General features: G+C 42.0%; 1 protein-coding gene across 2 annotated transcripts; it reads right to left on the bottom strand.

Moving 5' to 3' along the window:
* Window positions 1–1,823: 1,823 nt before the first annotated feature.
* CDCA7 (cell division cycle associated 7) lies at window positions 1,824–15,051 on the bottom strand. Of its 2 annotated transcripts, XM_066345997.1 has the most exons (10): window positions 14,852–15,051; window positions 11,847–11,969; window positions 11,191–11,427; window positions 7,259–7,495; window positions 6,906–6,983; window positions 5,868–6,068; window positions 4,506–4,643; window positions 3,603–3,752; window positions 3,026–3,162; window positions 1,824–2,663 (listed from the first exon to the last, which is right to left on the bottom strand). In XM_066345997.1, exons 1-10 carry the CDS (start codon window positions 14,870–14,872, stop codon window positions 2,633–2,635), a joined length of 1,353 nt encoding a protein of 450 aa, XP_066202094.1. In that variant the 5' UTR covers window positions 14,873–15,051; the 3' UTR covers window positions 1,824–2,632. The 2 variants fall into 2 exon arrangements, with proteins under 2 accessions (XP_066202094.1, XP_066202093.1); XM_066345996.1 differs by lacking the exon at window positions 11,191–11,427 and having other exon boundaries at window positions 14,852–15,032.
* Window positions 15,052–15,273: the final 222 nt, after the last annotated feature.

Genomic DNA, 15,273 nt, shown 5'->3' with positions numbered 1-15,273 from the left:
ACTATTTGCTCACTCTCCTGTTAGAATATAATACTCGCTAGCCCAGCTCCAAAGCACCAAGTTCTCACAGCTGTCCTCTGCTCTGCAAATAACCCAGCTTTCTACTTGACTTTGTGCCATCAGGAGCTTCCTCTTACAAAAATAAACCACAAATTAACCCCTCCTCCAGCACCCTCTGCTGCCTTTGTCCCTCTTCACCCCTTAAGTCCATTATATAGTTTCCATTTCATTTCTCAACCCTGTAGTATCAGTGATAAGAGTAGATACCATCTCAACCTTGGAAACTCCAGGTTGGAGAGACAATTATAAAGGCAAGTTTTGATCATTTGGAGCATGACAGCCATAATCCTACTTCTCACCGCTGATTGTGAAAACTTGAATTCTCAACTCTGAGGATGGTGTGTGCTTTGCAGTGGTCTGTGTGGAAGAAAGCATGGAGCTCCCACAGCCACAGCTGGGACTGAGCAACTGATCTAGTTTGTCAGATGGGAGCTTACAAAATCTGTGGGCACATCAATGCTATAAAACACTTGATAATGAGAATATGCCAACTACTTCTCTTCATTCCAACTCAGGTTTATAAATTTGTCTTAGTTTCTCCATTAGTTTGGAAACAGTATTTTTAATGGAAATCACTATTAGTTTCAGTTCATAGTAAAATATGGTAATACAGGTCATACACCTAAAATCTTTGAATTATAACTTTGGTTCTTAAGATTCCAGCTTATGAAGATACCATTTCTTTTGGATCTTTGTAAAAGCTTCATTTAGTTTGGTCTTTTCTCCGAATGAGTATGTACAGGGTAAACAAGGTTTCTTCTAAGTGTAGCGCAGGCCATACTGCCTGTCACATTTTTTTACAACTCTCCAAAAATGTAAAAAAAAACCCCAAACTATATATAGGTTCGTGTGCCATATGAACGCAGGCTGCAGCAGGATCTGGTGCACAGGCTGCAGTTGCCAACCCTGGTCTAAAGAATTGGGTTATTAATGAGCTATCAGACCACACCTTTCCTGTCTTGATTCTCTCAGTCCTGGAACAGGCTTCAAAGCATGGTGTGCCTTTAATGAATTTTTGAATGGTTGATAAAAGCAAGCCAGGTATTATGAAATCGCCACTAGTTCTTGGGTTGGCAAATGGTAGTAAAAGGAAGCACTGCAAAGCTTCGTGGCCATGTATTATTTTCTCTCTGGCAATCTATCTCGGTTGATTTTCTGATCACAGCTATTAGTCATATCACCATGCTGGGCCCTGTTCAAAGGAGCTGGCTTTTGACCTTCAGAAACTTAACACAAAAGGGACTCTAGAAAAGGAAGAAACGGTCTGCTGTCTAAATATGAGAAAAACAATTAACATTAAGTGCAGTTAACACTGAGCATTAGATTTTAAAAAGCAGACAAGTTAGAATAAAATGTTTTATTATCAAAATAAAAAATTTATATAAAAGCATTACAGATCTATTTACATTTATTGATTTAAGGTCCAATTATGCATCAAACACTGGGAACAGTGACAGACTGCACATGCAAAGTAAAATGGACAAACACATAGATCCCACCTCTACCAAGTGATTTGATTAATGCAAAAATGGGGGAGGAAACACATGAAATCTGCCCGGAAACTAAATTGGCAGAGATGTCAAAGTAACAAACTGCAAAGTCACCGATCCCCAAAGGCACTTCTTCATTGCTCTAAAAGTGCTTAAAAGCTGAACACGAACTTGTGCCTAGCTTAAAATTTCTTTAAGAAAGCAAAACTACAATTTGCACCCTATTAGTATTAATTTTCCATGCAAAACAATCAAGAATTTTTTTAAACTACGTTCCATTTATGAACTGAAATAAACTTGGCAAACTACCATTATGCTGAAGTTTTATACCATGAACTCAAACCAGCCTATTTCTGAAGCCTCACCATCCTAATTCCCTAGGATGTCTTTTCTACAATGACTGCAAGTACAGCACTACCCACAATCCTTTGGGTTGTGAGTGTAAGCCCAATGTGCCACCCAACCTCATGGTGGAAAAAAGTCAGCAACTAAATCTCAGCTGTGATAATTAGTATAATAAGCACAATCCACAAAATATTCTCATGAGAAATCCAAAGTAACATATCCCATTTTCCAACAATGACCTCATTCTTCCACATGGTTTTAAGATTTTGATTTTGTTAAAAATGTCAGCTAGTATGATAACCACACCCATTGTTTTTTTGTAAACAAGTTAGAGGGCTGGTCTCAATAGATGTAGTTAGTTAACACCATTACTGTGTTTCTAAGTGCTTGGTTTTGTAGGTGGACTCAGGGCTATTTTAACACCAATTAAACCAAACATGCTTTCGTAAAACTGTCACTTAAAAAGAATTCAGAAACGAGATGGTGAGAGCAAACCACTGTGGGGGGGGGGGGGGGTGAGGGACACGGAAAAGCAAGAAACAGCAAGGGGGTGAAGCACAGCTAGTGATGTGTCCACGGTGCTCGGAACACAGCTAATGAGATTAACTTGATTTCAGTTTCCTATAAGAGACTGATTATCAGAATTCTTAACTCGGGTTTCAACCACACAACAAAATTAAAAACTTTAACAAGGAAGCTTTGTGCAGTGGAAGGCAGGTTGGTGGATCTTCCAAATGTTATGCTTGCATCTCAAACTCCTGCTTCAGACTGAAAAGGGAAAAGGAAACATGTCAGGGTATCAGTTTCAAATTAAGAATTCTCTTTTGAAAGCCTAATTCACTCTTTAAAAAATGGTCTTATAGAGTTATAACATACATGTTTTAACGTAACATGTTAAATGTACAATTTGAATTTTTACATACACACATGCACGCACACAGGTCACCATCACCCAGATGAAGATGCAAAATGTTTCCAACACTCCAAAAGACTTTCAATGACCTTTCTGGTCAACACCTGAACTACTACCCCCCACCCACAATAATACTGCTGTAACTTCTACCATCATTTATTAGGACACAGAAATGGAAATAAGATTGGGTGTGGAAAAGAAAAAAACCAACCATTACCTTTTTAAGTAAGCATGCACATTCCCAAAGCCATGGTATTTGGCCAAGTACACAAGGACCCCAGTCGCACACCGCCCATCTCGCTGACGACAGAAACTACAATTGCAGATTCTTCGACAAGGTGGGCAATGCCAGTTCTGAAAAGGAGAATTATGAAACGGCACAATGAAATCAAACCTATTCCTTCTCCCCTTACTTAGCTACTTCTATATTTAATCTTAAGGTTAAGTACCAATTGCTTTTAAATCTCAAATTTTTTAATTTAAAAATAAAATCTTAACATGGTTAATATCCATTAGTCATGCCTAATGTTCCCTTAGGAAATCCCAACACAGAAGGGCAAGCAGCAATTACCCAGGGAGAATGGAGAGTCGAATTCCTCTAAACAGTCATGTACTGAAGAGGTCCGAAAGAGGCTCACACCTGTCTAGCACCAACACTGTGAATTCACTGCCTTTCCTGAAATCCAAGTCCCATAACACTAAGGGCTCATCCGTCTCACTGATGTCACCTTCCTGGTCCGATCAGCTGGTATGTGACCTACGAGACCACCGGACCGCCCCGTCCAGGCCCCTACCGGATCCAGCAGAGCATCCTTGACCTCCTCGCCGTAACGGTTTCGAAGGCAGGGGCCACAGAACTGGCCTCGAACGCCCCAGCACTCCGGGTTTCTGCAGTTCGTTTTGGTATCGATGGTCTTCTGGCGGCACTGATGACAGGTGGATCCCTACAAGTAAAGAGCAAGGGGGAAAAAAACACCACTGCTTTTTGTAAAGAAAAGTGGTAAAATGAAAGAATAGCCTTCCTATGGGTAGTCTGACATTTTGAATCTTATTTTGCATCTTACATACACTTGTATATGCTAGGGCACAAAAAACATCTCAAGCATGGTGATTTCATTCAACTGGCAAACAATATTATCAAACCTACTTTTTTTTTTCAAGTAAAGATCACACAAAAAAGGCACCCCAAAAATACCTTGCCCCAAATGCTTAACACACCATCATATCCCCAGCACCGATCGACATGGACACACATAATAGATACACAGTAAATATATGCTGGACGAATCCATTTCCAAATTAAGAGGAAAGGTTTCATGCTACTGAAGACTTGTAAGAGGGCTAGATCCCAAGGATGCTACAAACCTCTCTTTTTCTTTTGGGGGGGACTTTGTTCATCTTAGGAAGGAAGGAGTGAGGGGGGAGAGGGGAGGGAGGAGCAGGAAGCATCAACTCCCATATGTGCCTTGACCAGGCAAGCCCAGGGTTTTGAACCAATGACCTCAGTGTTCCAGGTCTATGCTTTATCCACTGTGCCACCACAGGTCAGGCAACCCCTCTCTTCTCACAGGGAAAAAACACAGGAACACACCCCATATGCTAAAACATTCAGAACATCAGCAAAACTCTAAGGATAGAAGCTCTTCCTCCTCTCGCACAGACATTCACATTTTCAGACATAACATAGAGGCTTTTACCAATGAACGGCTATATATCTTCTCTCGAGAATTATTGCAGATGTTCTCCAATTCATCCTCTGTAATTTCTTCCACGGGGCGAATTACATGAGGAAGGGTCATAGCTCCGGGGCGACGACTTCTGGGCATGTCATCTTCCTGCATAACAGGCATGGAACAGTGTTCTTACTGGCGCTCCCCAGCTTTGAATCTTAATTTATAATTTCTTCACAGAGAATTCACCCGACAATCTTTCTCAAGGTTTGTAAAGAAGAGGCAAAATCTGAGTTTATAGGACACCATGGAAATGATTCCTTCCTACAACTAGGAAAAGCTGATGAGGAAAACACTGACTCCCTCGCATGCTAACAAACATCGTCAAATATCCCAGAAAGTCACAACTTCGGAGTCATAAGAGAATCCATACATAGCAGAGAAAATTTAGAAAATGAAGAGGTATGCCCTAGCCAAACAGTTCAGTTGGTTAGAGTGTCACCTCGAAGCATGGAGGTTGCTGGTTCAATCCCCAGTCAGGATACATATAAGAACAGATTGATGTTCCTGTCTTTCTCTCTCTCTCCACCTCTCTCCCTCTCACTAAAATCAATAAATAAAAATATTTTTAAAAAATTAGTGGGTCTGATAAAACCTTTCGACAGTTCATATCTTATTCAACATAAGAAAACCCCAACTAGAGAGAAACTTTACAAATGTAGTGGATGCGTCAAAGCTTTTACCCAATTCGCAAATACGTACTAAATATAAACATTATAAACCTAATTTATGTGGCAATGCTTTTATTCAAAGCTCAAGCTTTGGATATCATCAAGAATTCAAGTAGAAAGAAACCATACACATATAATTGAGATAAAACATATTCAAGTGTTCAAGCCTTACTCAACGTTAAGACTCCATCATAGAGAGAAACCATGTAAAACTCAGGTTATGTAGCAAAGCCTATTTAACCAGGGCTCACCTCATTTCATATAAGAATATACATCTTTGAGAGAAACCACACAAATGTGTAGCAAAGCTTATCCTAAGTTTAAGCCTCATGGAACATAACAGAACTCTTACTAAGAAGAAACCTTACAAAGGTAGAGTGTGATCATCTTTATCAAAAATGTACAACTTTGTGGCCATGACAGAATTCATGTAAGACTGAAACCACACCAAAATATGTCAAGACCTTTAGCAATGACCTGGATACACCAAAGAATTCCTACCATCAAATAAGTTGGTGTGACATGAACAACTCTGAATTGTTTTAGAAGAATGCTCAATGGGAATCACTTAGTGTGGGGGCTGTGTACCTGTGTTGTATATATGATACTGGCCTACAGAATGAAAACAGAAGAACAAGCACAAATGTGGACGACTCACAGTCATGTAGCTGTCCACGGTCTTCCTCTTTCTCACCAACATGTACTTATCTTCCTCCTCTCTCTCTTCCTCCTCGGTGGGTAGAGCGCTCAGAGACCCTAGGATCCGGGACCTTGACCTGGTGAGAGGACGCGCTCTCCGATCGGGGTTTCTCCTAGTAGTAACTCCTGGGAATGTACGCCTTCGGGGTGTCTTTGATCGCTAAACAAAACACATATGACGGAACCCACTTATTCCAAATGGAAGAGAAATGGCACCTCTTCCTTGGTATATTTTCATTTAAGTAACAGGAGAGCTGTTTTCTAATTTCCTTTGTCCTTTCTATAATGCACGGGAAATGAGCCCAAAAAGGATATAGCCATTGTAATTTACTTTTGTAACATCAAGCCCGATTTCTCTCAAAATGAGAATTTATTTATCTATATAATAAAGATGTAAGACCAAATCTTGTTTTCCAAAACAACCTTTTTTAGGACACCTCTTGAGCCCTGACACATACCCACCGTTTCTACATTTCACGAAAGTAGTAACACATGTGGTTTCCCCCCTTCCAGCCCTTGCTGCTTCTTCCCTTTCTCCTCAAGGGAAAGAGTCTGTTCTTTTGTACTACAGCAGACATCAAATTCCCCTGAGGTGCACCAGCTTAGTTACTTCAGAATATCACACATATTAGGCCATGATTTGGTTAGGAAATTGTTTTTTTCCTTCTCAGATTTTAAAAACATTATGCATTTACTATGAGACAGAAATATGCTAATGCTTGGAATACAGAAAATGTATTTCCTATCTTTATTCCTTGCCCTTGAGGTTTAGTTGGAAAGAAGAAAAATAACCAACCAAAAGGGGTTTGAGCCCCGCACAGGCACGGCAGAGGGAGGCCACAGCTTCCCCAGGGCAAAAGGAGGAGCCCCCAGAGGTCTACCAGGTTTCCTCTGCTTGTAACACCACTCAAGGTAAGGAGACTGGATTTTAAATACCGTAATACTCCTACCTTAGGCCTGCCCCAAATACTACTGACAAACAAGGGCTGGCACTTACGGAACTGGGGCCCGGGAGGGAGTGCCGTCCAGGGAACGAGCCGGGGAAGCTTCCTAACTCTGACATCAGCTTTGCAAGCTAAAAAGGAAGGAAACAAAAACAGAAGGTACTGGTTTAGAATAATTGATGAAAATGAACAACTTCTGGAAATTATTGCAGTACAGCTCAAAGTTCCTGATTCCCTCTACACATTTGCCAAGACTAATAGAAAAGTTGGTTTAAGGAAAGAAACACACTAAAGCACAAGACATCACAGCTACACCAAAAACAATTCTTTACCCAGATAAGCAACAAGTGGCTTAGGGAAAAGCTGGGAAGAGCCCATGCTAACATATTCCAAGCCTGATACGTACCATTGCTTTGTTCTGCTTTATATTTAAAGCCCTCTTCTCCAAAAAATTCATGCCATTTTCATCTTCTGAATCCGAATTGGACACAGTCACAGAATTCTCTGAGGGTCTGGGGGCTGCTGCTCTTTTGTTAGCTGCTCTCCTGGTACTTCGGGCTGGAAACTTCATGGCCACTCGGATAGGTGCAGAACGCCGACACTGATTGCGGGTCTTACAGCCTGCACGGTCTAACTGCAATCTCTGGTTAACCAGAACAATTAAATCATTAGTAACTTGTCTGTTGAACAGGCTGCACCAGCATGACTACAAATTCCTTTTGAACAAAAGACTTGCATCAAATAAATTTTAATTGGCCACCTTAATTGTCATTTTTAATTGACAGCTCTGGGTAACAAAATCAGGAATTATAAATAAATACAACAATCTGAGTGTAATTTAACTCAGGTAGCCTACCTGGGACACATTGTTATAAACTATCTGCACAGACCCTAGGCCAGTGGTTCTAAACCAATTATTTTAAACGTGAAAATCCCAATTCTCTTTAGTTTAAAAATAGATCTTTATATATTTCAAAAGAATTCCTACAGGAACATGCCCTGGCCAATGACTCGTTTGGTTAAAGCAGGGGTCAGGAACCTTTTTGGCTGAGAGAGCCAAGAACGCCACATATTTTTAAATGTAATTCCATGAGAGCCATACAACGACCCATGTATGTTACACATTATCCATAAAAATTTGGTGTTGTCCCGGAGGACAGCTGTGTTTGGCTCCAGCCACCCGTAACCATGAACATGAGCAGTAGGAAATGAATGGATTGTAATACATGAGAATGTTTTATATTTTTAACGTTATTATTTTTTTTATTAAAGATTTGTCTGCGAGCCAGATGCAGCCATCAAAAAGCCACATCTGGCTCGCGAGCCATAGGTTCCCGACCCCTGGGTTACAGCATTGTCCCAAAGCAGAGGTTGCCGATTCAATCCCTGATCAGAGCACATACAGGAACAGATCAATGTTCCTGTCTCTCTCCCCACTAAAATCAATAAATAAAATTTAAAAAAAAAGAGGGAATTCCTCCAGGGACAAGTGTGCTCCCCTATACACATGGTTTTAATGTTGTGGCAATACTAAACTGTAGTAAAGATGTCTCAAGGCTTCAATCTACTCTTCTTTTAATTGTGGTAAAATATACATAATATGTACCATCTTAACTATTTTTAAGTGTATAGTTCACTGGAATCAAATATATCCGTGTAGTTGGGCAACTATCACCATCATCATCTCTAAGACTTTTTTATCTTCTCTAATTGAAACTCTACACTCATTAAACCTCCTCCCTCTCCTTGCAGCCCCTGGCAACCACCATTCCACTTACTGTCCCTATAAATCTGACTACTCTAGATACCTCTCTAATCTACTTTTTATAAGACTAAAAATTTTATGAGACTCAGAGACATGAACTAGAATGTGATGGCAACAGGGGTGGAGGGGTGGGGGAGGGGGATGGGGCGAGGAAGGAGAGAGGGTGGGGGAGGGGAGGGGCACAAAGAAAACCAGATAGAAGGTGACACAAGACAATTTGACTTTGGGGGAGGGGTATACAGCACAATCAAATGTCAAAATAATCTGGAGATGTTCTCTCAACATATGTACCCTGATTTATCAATGTCACTGCATTAAATTTAATAATAAAAAATAAATTAAAAAAGACTAAAAATTTTAAAAATCATATTTTAAATACAGGCCTGACCAGGCGGTGGCACAGTGGATAGAGTGTCGGCCTGGGACGCAGAGGATCCAGGTTCAAAACACCGAAGTCACCAGCTTGAGCACAGGGTTGCTGGCTTGGTCCAGGGGTCACTGGCTCTGCTGTAGCTCCACCCCCCAGTCAAGGCAGATGAGAAAGCAATCAATGAACAACTAAGGTGCTGCAACAAAGAATTGGTGCTTCTCACCTCTCTCCCTTCCTCTCTGTCCCTCTCTCTCTCTCTAAGTAAATAAATAATAAAAATAATTAAAAATAAGAAAAAATAAAGTAATACAGTTTTCCATCATTAAATATATATTAAGGGCCTGACCTGTGGTGGCACAGTGGATAGAGCATTGACCTGGAACGCTGAGGTCGCTGGTTCAAAACCCTGGGCTTGCTCGGTCAAGGCACATACAAGAGGTAAGCAATGAACAACTAAATATATATTAAGATTAGCCACTGGGGAAATACAAATCAAAATCACAAAATACCACTTCATACCCACATACATTGCTGGTAGGAATGTAAAATGGAGCAGTCAACTTTAGAAAACAATCTGTCAGATCCTCAAAATATTAAACAGTTACTACATGACCCCACAATTCCATCCCTAAGTATGTATTTACACAAAAATGTGTACATGAATGTTCATAGCAGCATTATCCATAATAGCCAAAAGGTATAAAGAACCCAAACACCCATCAACGTATGAATGGATAAATAAAATGTGGCTTATTCACACAATGGAATATTATTCAGCAATAAAAAGATAAGAAGCACTGGCACATGCCACTGCATGGAAGAACCTAAGTGAAGCAAGCCAGTCAGAAAGGACCACATACTGGATGTCCAGAACAGGGGTATCCATCACGACAGAAAAACGACTGATGGTTGCCAGAGACTGAGTGTGTGGGGACAGGATGCAAAGTGACCCATTTTACAACTCAAAAGCTTCTAAAATCCCCACAGCTTTTACTACTCTGCACATACTTTTCGGGTGCACAGACTGAGACTATAAAGTGACAAAAAAACTTTAATGAATTCCGTAGACTTTTAATTGATTGGAATTTTATTGATTGCAACAATCAGCATCTACAAAGAATTAATATAATGCTCAGAAGTGATTCAGGATATAGATAATATTTGGGGTCACATCCAGATTTTAGGACCAGCCCTTGCAGTAACTCCAATATGCACTGATTTGGACCAACATCATGTGATTACAGGAGGTATTACATTACCATTAAGTTAGGAAGTGATAAAAACATTCCCTGGCCAGGCACTCACTTATGTTAGCATCACTCAATTGTGGTCCCAGGCAGTCAGACCGCATCGCGCTGAAGAGCATGCACCTGACTGCAAATCAACATACTGCTTCCCTCGTCAAGAAAGTATTAACAAGAAAACATCTGCAGGACTGAACAGTATGCTCGGGAGACTGGGACTGAGGTGCAGCAGCAGCGGCAGCGGCCTGAGCAGGCGAAGAGGTTAAAAAGGTAAGTAAGGCAGCGTGCAAAGGAAAGCAGCACCAAGAGCAAAAGCAAAACCAGCAAGGGCCCTAACTGTCATTATTTGCACTCAAGCCCCTGCACATGAGTTATCACAGGTCTTCAAAATTCATAGATTCATTATGGGAACTGGACTGGGAACTGGAACTTAAATGCGACTGTGTAATCTTGAGCACACGTGTGCTTCTGATTCGGCTAGATTTCTGTGGCAATGGAAGTCTGGAGGTTGCCTGATTTTAGCTTAGCTTACCAGTTTCTACGATTTTCAGAGCCTATAAAATGTTTAGGCTTTACAAATAGGACTACTTCAGTAAGAACTGCTTTAAGACATAGTGTTAAATTTTGAAAAATTAAACAAAAGCTTCTGGCATGACTAAAATAAAAATGACAAGGAAATAAAAAAAGCTTTTCTAAAGTAAGTACCGTATTTTTTGCTCCATAAGACACACTTTTTTTCCCCCCCAAAAGTGGAGGGGAAAATGCCTGTGCGTCTCATGGAGTGAAAAATAACGGTATTGTATTAAATATTTTAACACACCATTTGTTTCAGAATATTTTCCTCCTTAAAATCCCAGGTGTGTCTTATGGTCAGGTGCGTCGTATAGAGCAAAAAATATGGTACGTCACATCTGGAAATGTACCTTACTTCTCAATATTGGTGAAATTCTCAAACTCACCATTGCATCTTGTATCTCACTCTCTGAGAAACCGCAAAATGATTCATCGTCAGAGTCGGTGTGAAAAATACTGGCCAGTTCGTTAGTGACATCTGGCCTTGGTTTCTGTAAAAATCCACAATGGTCTAACACATCTTGCACCTCACTTTCTGAAAAGCCGCAGAAAGATTCATTATCAGAGTCCTCATAAAAAACATTTGCCAGTTCTTCACTGATATCTGACCTGAATTTAGGTTTCTGTAAAATAAATAAATAAATGTGGTTGTGCATTCCCCCTCTTTTTTTCAAGAACCAATTTTCCATAAACCGTGCAGAGAGCAAATCATATTCACAAGTGCACTACAAGAGAACAGCTTTTGTTACAAAGAAAAATGGTTCAGAGGTTTACAAATGATTTCTGAGCTGTTATGGCAAATCATCAAGCATGTTAGGTTAGGCGACATTTCAAAAGGATAGAATAAGTAGCTAATCTACCTCCAACAATTACTACCTAGAACCACAGCAAAAAGTGAAATGAAATTACAGTGCATACTGTATTTTCATAACGGCTGTATAGAAATGTAGGCAAAAAGCAAGCAGTTTTAATCACGCACAAAGCATTTGGGGCATTTTGAGCACTGCAGACTCAATTCTGTTTATTCTCAGGCAGCACTTACCGTGTTTGCAAAATTATCAGAGGCAAAGCTGTCACAACTGTCATCAGAGGATGACAAGGTTTCCATGGAAATCAACTTCATGTATCTGAATTTCTTGAAGTTCTTTACTCTGTGATCCTTTTGCTGCAAATAGAAATGGCAATACTATTAAAGAGGATGCTCACTACAGCATCTAACTAAAGACATCGTTTCTGAGTCTAGCAGTGTCAAACTGGACAGGTCTATTTCTTATACCCCAGATAGGAGGAGAGGTATTTGCAACTGCCACAAAAAATATTTTCAAAACTAGGTAAAATCTTACAAAGGGATCCCTAGGGAGAAAAAACTGTAATATGTATATTTATCAATTTATTCAAACATCATACCCCTTTACACACCTGAAGAACCCCCAAGCTTTTACCATTATACTGAGTTCCCAAGTAATTCCTAAAATCTGCCCTTTAAAAAAAAAATTACTGTACTTCCAAAAGGACATTTCAAAAGTATGAAAATGGTAGTGATTACTCTCCCTCAGCCAAAATCAAGCTAATGAGGTCTTTTTAATGTAAGCTTTGGGCTGTGTACTGTGATGCTAATTTCCCAAACTACAAAAACTGGACAGCACCTCCACTTCAAGATGGCAGGCTTTCGAATAGGCCTTGTTTCAATCAGGAGGCAGAGTGATTTCAGAACAAGTCCTTCCCAATCAACTATATCAATGCAAAGGAACAAGTGTAAAAGGAGCCAAGTTAAAGGTCAAACAGCACTCCAAACCCAGGTGGAAGGCCCGATTCCACGCCAGCACTCTTCGCCTGGCCCGACTTTCAGCGCTTACTGCAGTCCCCTTAGTGCTATACAAGGCTGAAGTTTTTAGAACTCCCTTCATAAGGCACAAATTACTTATAGATATAAGAAAATGCATTTTCATTCAGAAACAGCCTGTCACTGCTCATCAAAGAATGCAATTGGCATTTATCTCAAGTAAATAAAGGTAAGTTTCTGGCATTTAAAATTTAATGAGATTTAATTTTTTTTGTTACTTACTGCATGTTTATTTTATTAAATATGGATAGGCGTGGAATAGAAATGACTCCTTACACTGAAAATTTTGAAAGGGCAACCTCTGCTATGGGTCCCACCGAATACAGCTAAGATGTGAGAGGTCTGGTAAACAGAAGATTCTTGACCTTCCTTCTACACCTACCTTTTTTTTTTTACAGGGACAGAGAGAGGGAGAGTCAGAGAGAGGGATAGAGAAGGACAGACAGACAGGAACGGAGAGAGATGAGAAGCATCAATCAGCCTTCAGCAGACCAAGTAATCCCTTGCTCAAGCCAGATGAGCCTACGCTCAAGCTGGGGACCTCGGGGGTCTCGAACCTGGGTCCTCCACATCCTAGTCTGATGCTCTATCCACTGCACCACCACCTGGTCAGGCTTCTTTCTACATCTATCTTGCAAATAAAATAATTTTCATGATCATGGTATCCAACCACCTAAGTAGACTCCATTCCATCACCTTAGGAAGTCTTTGTCCTTTTAGAAAGGCAAGAAAATGTGATGATAGTAGAGCTACTAGCATTAAAAAGGATCTCAGAACCCCCCCCCCCTCCCATTTTCCAGGTTAGGAAATTCAAGGCTCCAGGGAGACAAAATAAGTTGTCCAAGATCACTGGGCTGGAAAAAGAACTCAAGGATACAATCTCCTAAAACAGCAGTGTTCCTGGATTACTGCAGGAATCACCCTTTACTCATCAATCTATGTGCATGCAGTCTGAGACCCAAGGCAGCTTCATGGGAGGCATTCTATTGGAAGCTGTCAGGGAAATATATGCTGGGCTTTTAACAAGTCAGCACATGCCAAGAATTACGTTACCAAGCAAATATATGTTTGGAGAAAAAGACATGGAAACAAGTCAACAGTCATGGTTGAGATGAAATTTTTGGCAGGCAAGTAACAACTAATAGCGCTTAGGAGGTGTTTTTTGTGCCAGGTACTAAGTATGTTTTCACATTATGATTAATTCCTTGCAACAAAGGTGCTATCATAATTCCCACTTAACGAATGGGGAAAGTGAGGCTCGGAGAGATGAAACGGGTTACCCAAGTCACACGATGGCCTAAATTTGAACCGGAGCACTTTCTTCATCCTGAAAGCCAAAGCCTAGTTCTAGTTCCAGAGGTGTCTCTGTAACCACGCCCCCAACATGCTTCCCCCCCCACCCCAGCCTCCCAACTAGTGAGCCTTACCCCTGATACTAATTTTAAGCTTGTCACTCTCTTCCTTTTCACCCAACCCCCATCTTCTAGCCTCTCCTGGGGCAGACCCTACTTTCCGGTTTCCGTTCAAAGCAAAAAGTAACGTCCCGTTCAGGCAACACCCTGCAGCTTGAGTAAGGTTGGGGGGTGGGGAAGGGAATGGAGAAAAAGCGAATGGCCAGAAACAGTTTGGTCCACCAAGTCCTTAAATTGCATTTCATCACCGCCCGGGACTGAGACACCTTCACCCATATGTGCAAACCTCAGTTCTAAAGAAACAGCTTGCAAGACCTTTAAACTTCAAACCCGCCGACGTCCAGCAGTTGGAAGCGGGCGGGGAGCTCGCCCAAGTTCGCCCCAGTGCAAGCGGGCGGAGGGGCCCACTCGCCCAGAACTAAAGGCTGGAAATGGCTGAGGGCTGCAAGGCAAACTCCTAGGGAGCGGGGAGCCGGCGGACACAATGGGGAGACCCGCCAGCCCCCGCCGCCCTCCCGCGCACGTGCTCCTCGAGCACATGTGGCCAAGGACTCCCCAGCGCTGCCGACCATCCTGCAACCGCTCATCCCCAAACCTCGCTCGAGCCGGCAGCGCACGACCGGCAGGGGCAGCCCCAGCCCTCGAATTCCTCCAAGGGTACAAGATGTGGGGCTCGCCTAAGCGGACGCCACTAGGACGGCCACCAGTTGATAAGCAGCACTCAGTCATCGAGTTGGAGGGAGTCGGCCCGCACCCACACCCACCCCTTGGGTTTGCCCGCGAAGCCCTCACCGGCACGCAGCGAGCATCCATGCTGGCAGGGGGGCCCAGGCCGACGCTTAGAGCTGAGAGCAGAGTAGCCGCGTGCGCCGCGGTCTCACGAAGCAGCGGCGGCCTGCGGGCGGGGCGCGCAGACCCGGGCCCCAAAGGGCGGGGCTCGGGCCGGCTTTCCCGCGGTGGGTCGCAGGTCCTGCAAGCTGTGGTAACGGCCCATAGGGCACGCCACCAGCTCAGCCCCGAGAAAAAAAAAAGCAGCTCCCGAAATTTTGTAAACTCAAGTGAAACTCTGGGAATACCCTAAAATCCGCTTTGAAAAGTGGCTCTTTTTAGGTCTCCAGGACTTCTCTTTTTACGTTGCTGCACGGTCCTGAGCGAACGGCGCGAAACTGTTTCGTATTGCCCGGGGGTTAGCAAGCTGTTTTGCATGAATTTGG

The sequence above is a fragment of the Saccopteryx leptura genome, chromosome 7, assembly GCF_036850995.1.
Source record: "Saccopteryx leptura isolate mSacLep1 chromosome 7, mSacLep1_pri_phased_curated, whole genome shotgun sequence".
Taxonomy (NCBI): Eukaryota; Metazoa; Chordata; class Mammalia; order Chiroptera; family Emballonuridae; genus Saccopteryx; species Saccopteryx leptura.
Note: the sequence above shows the minus strand (reverse complement) of the source record. Positions and strands in the feature narration are given on the sequence as shown.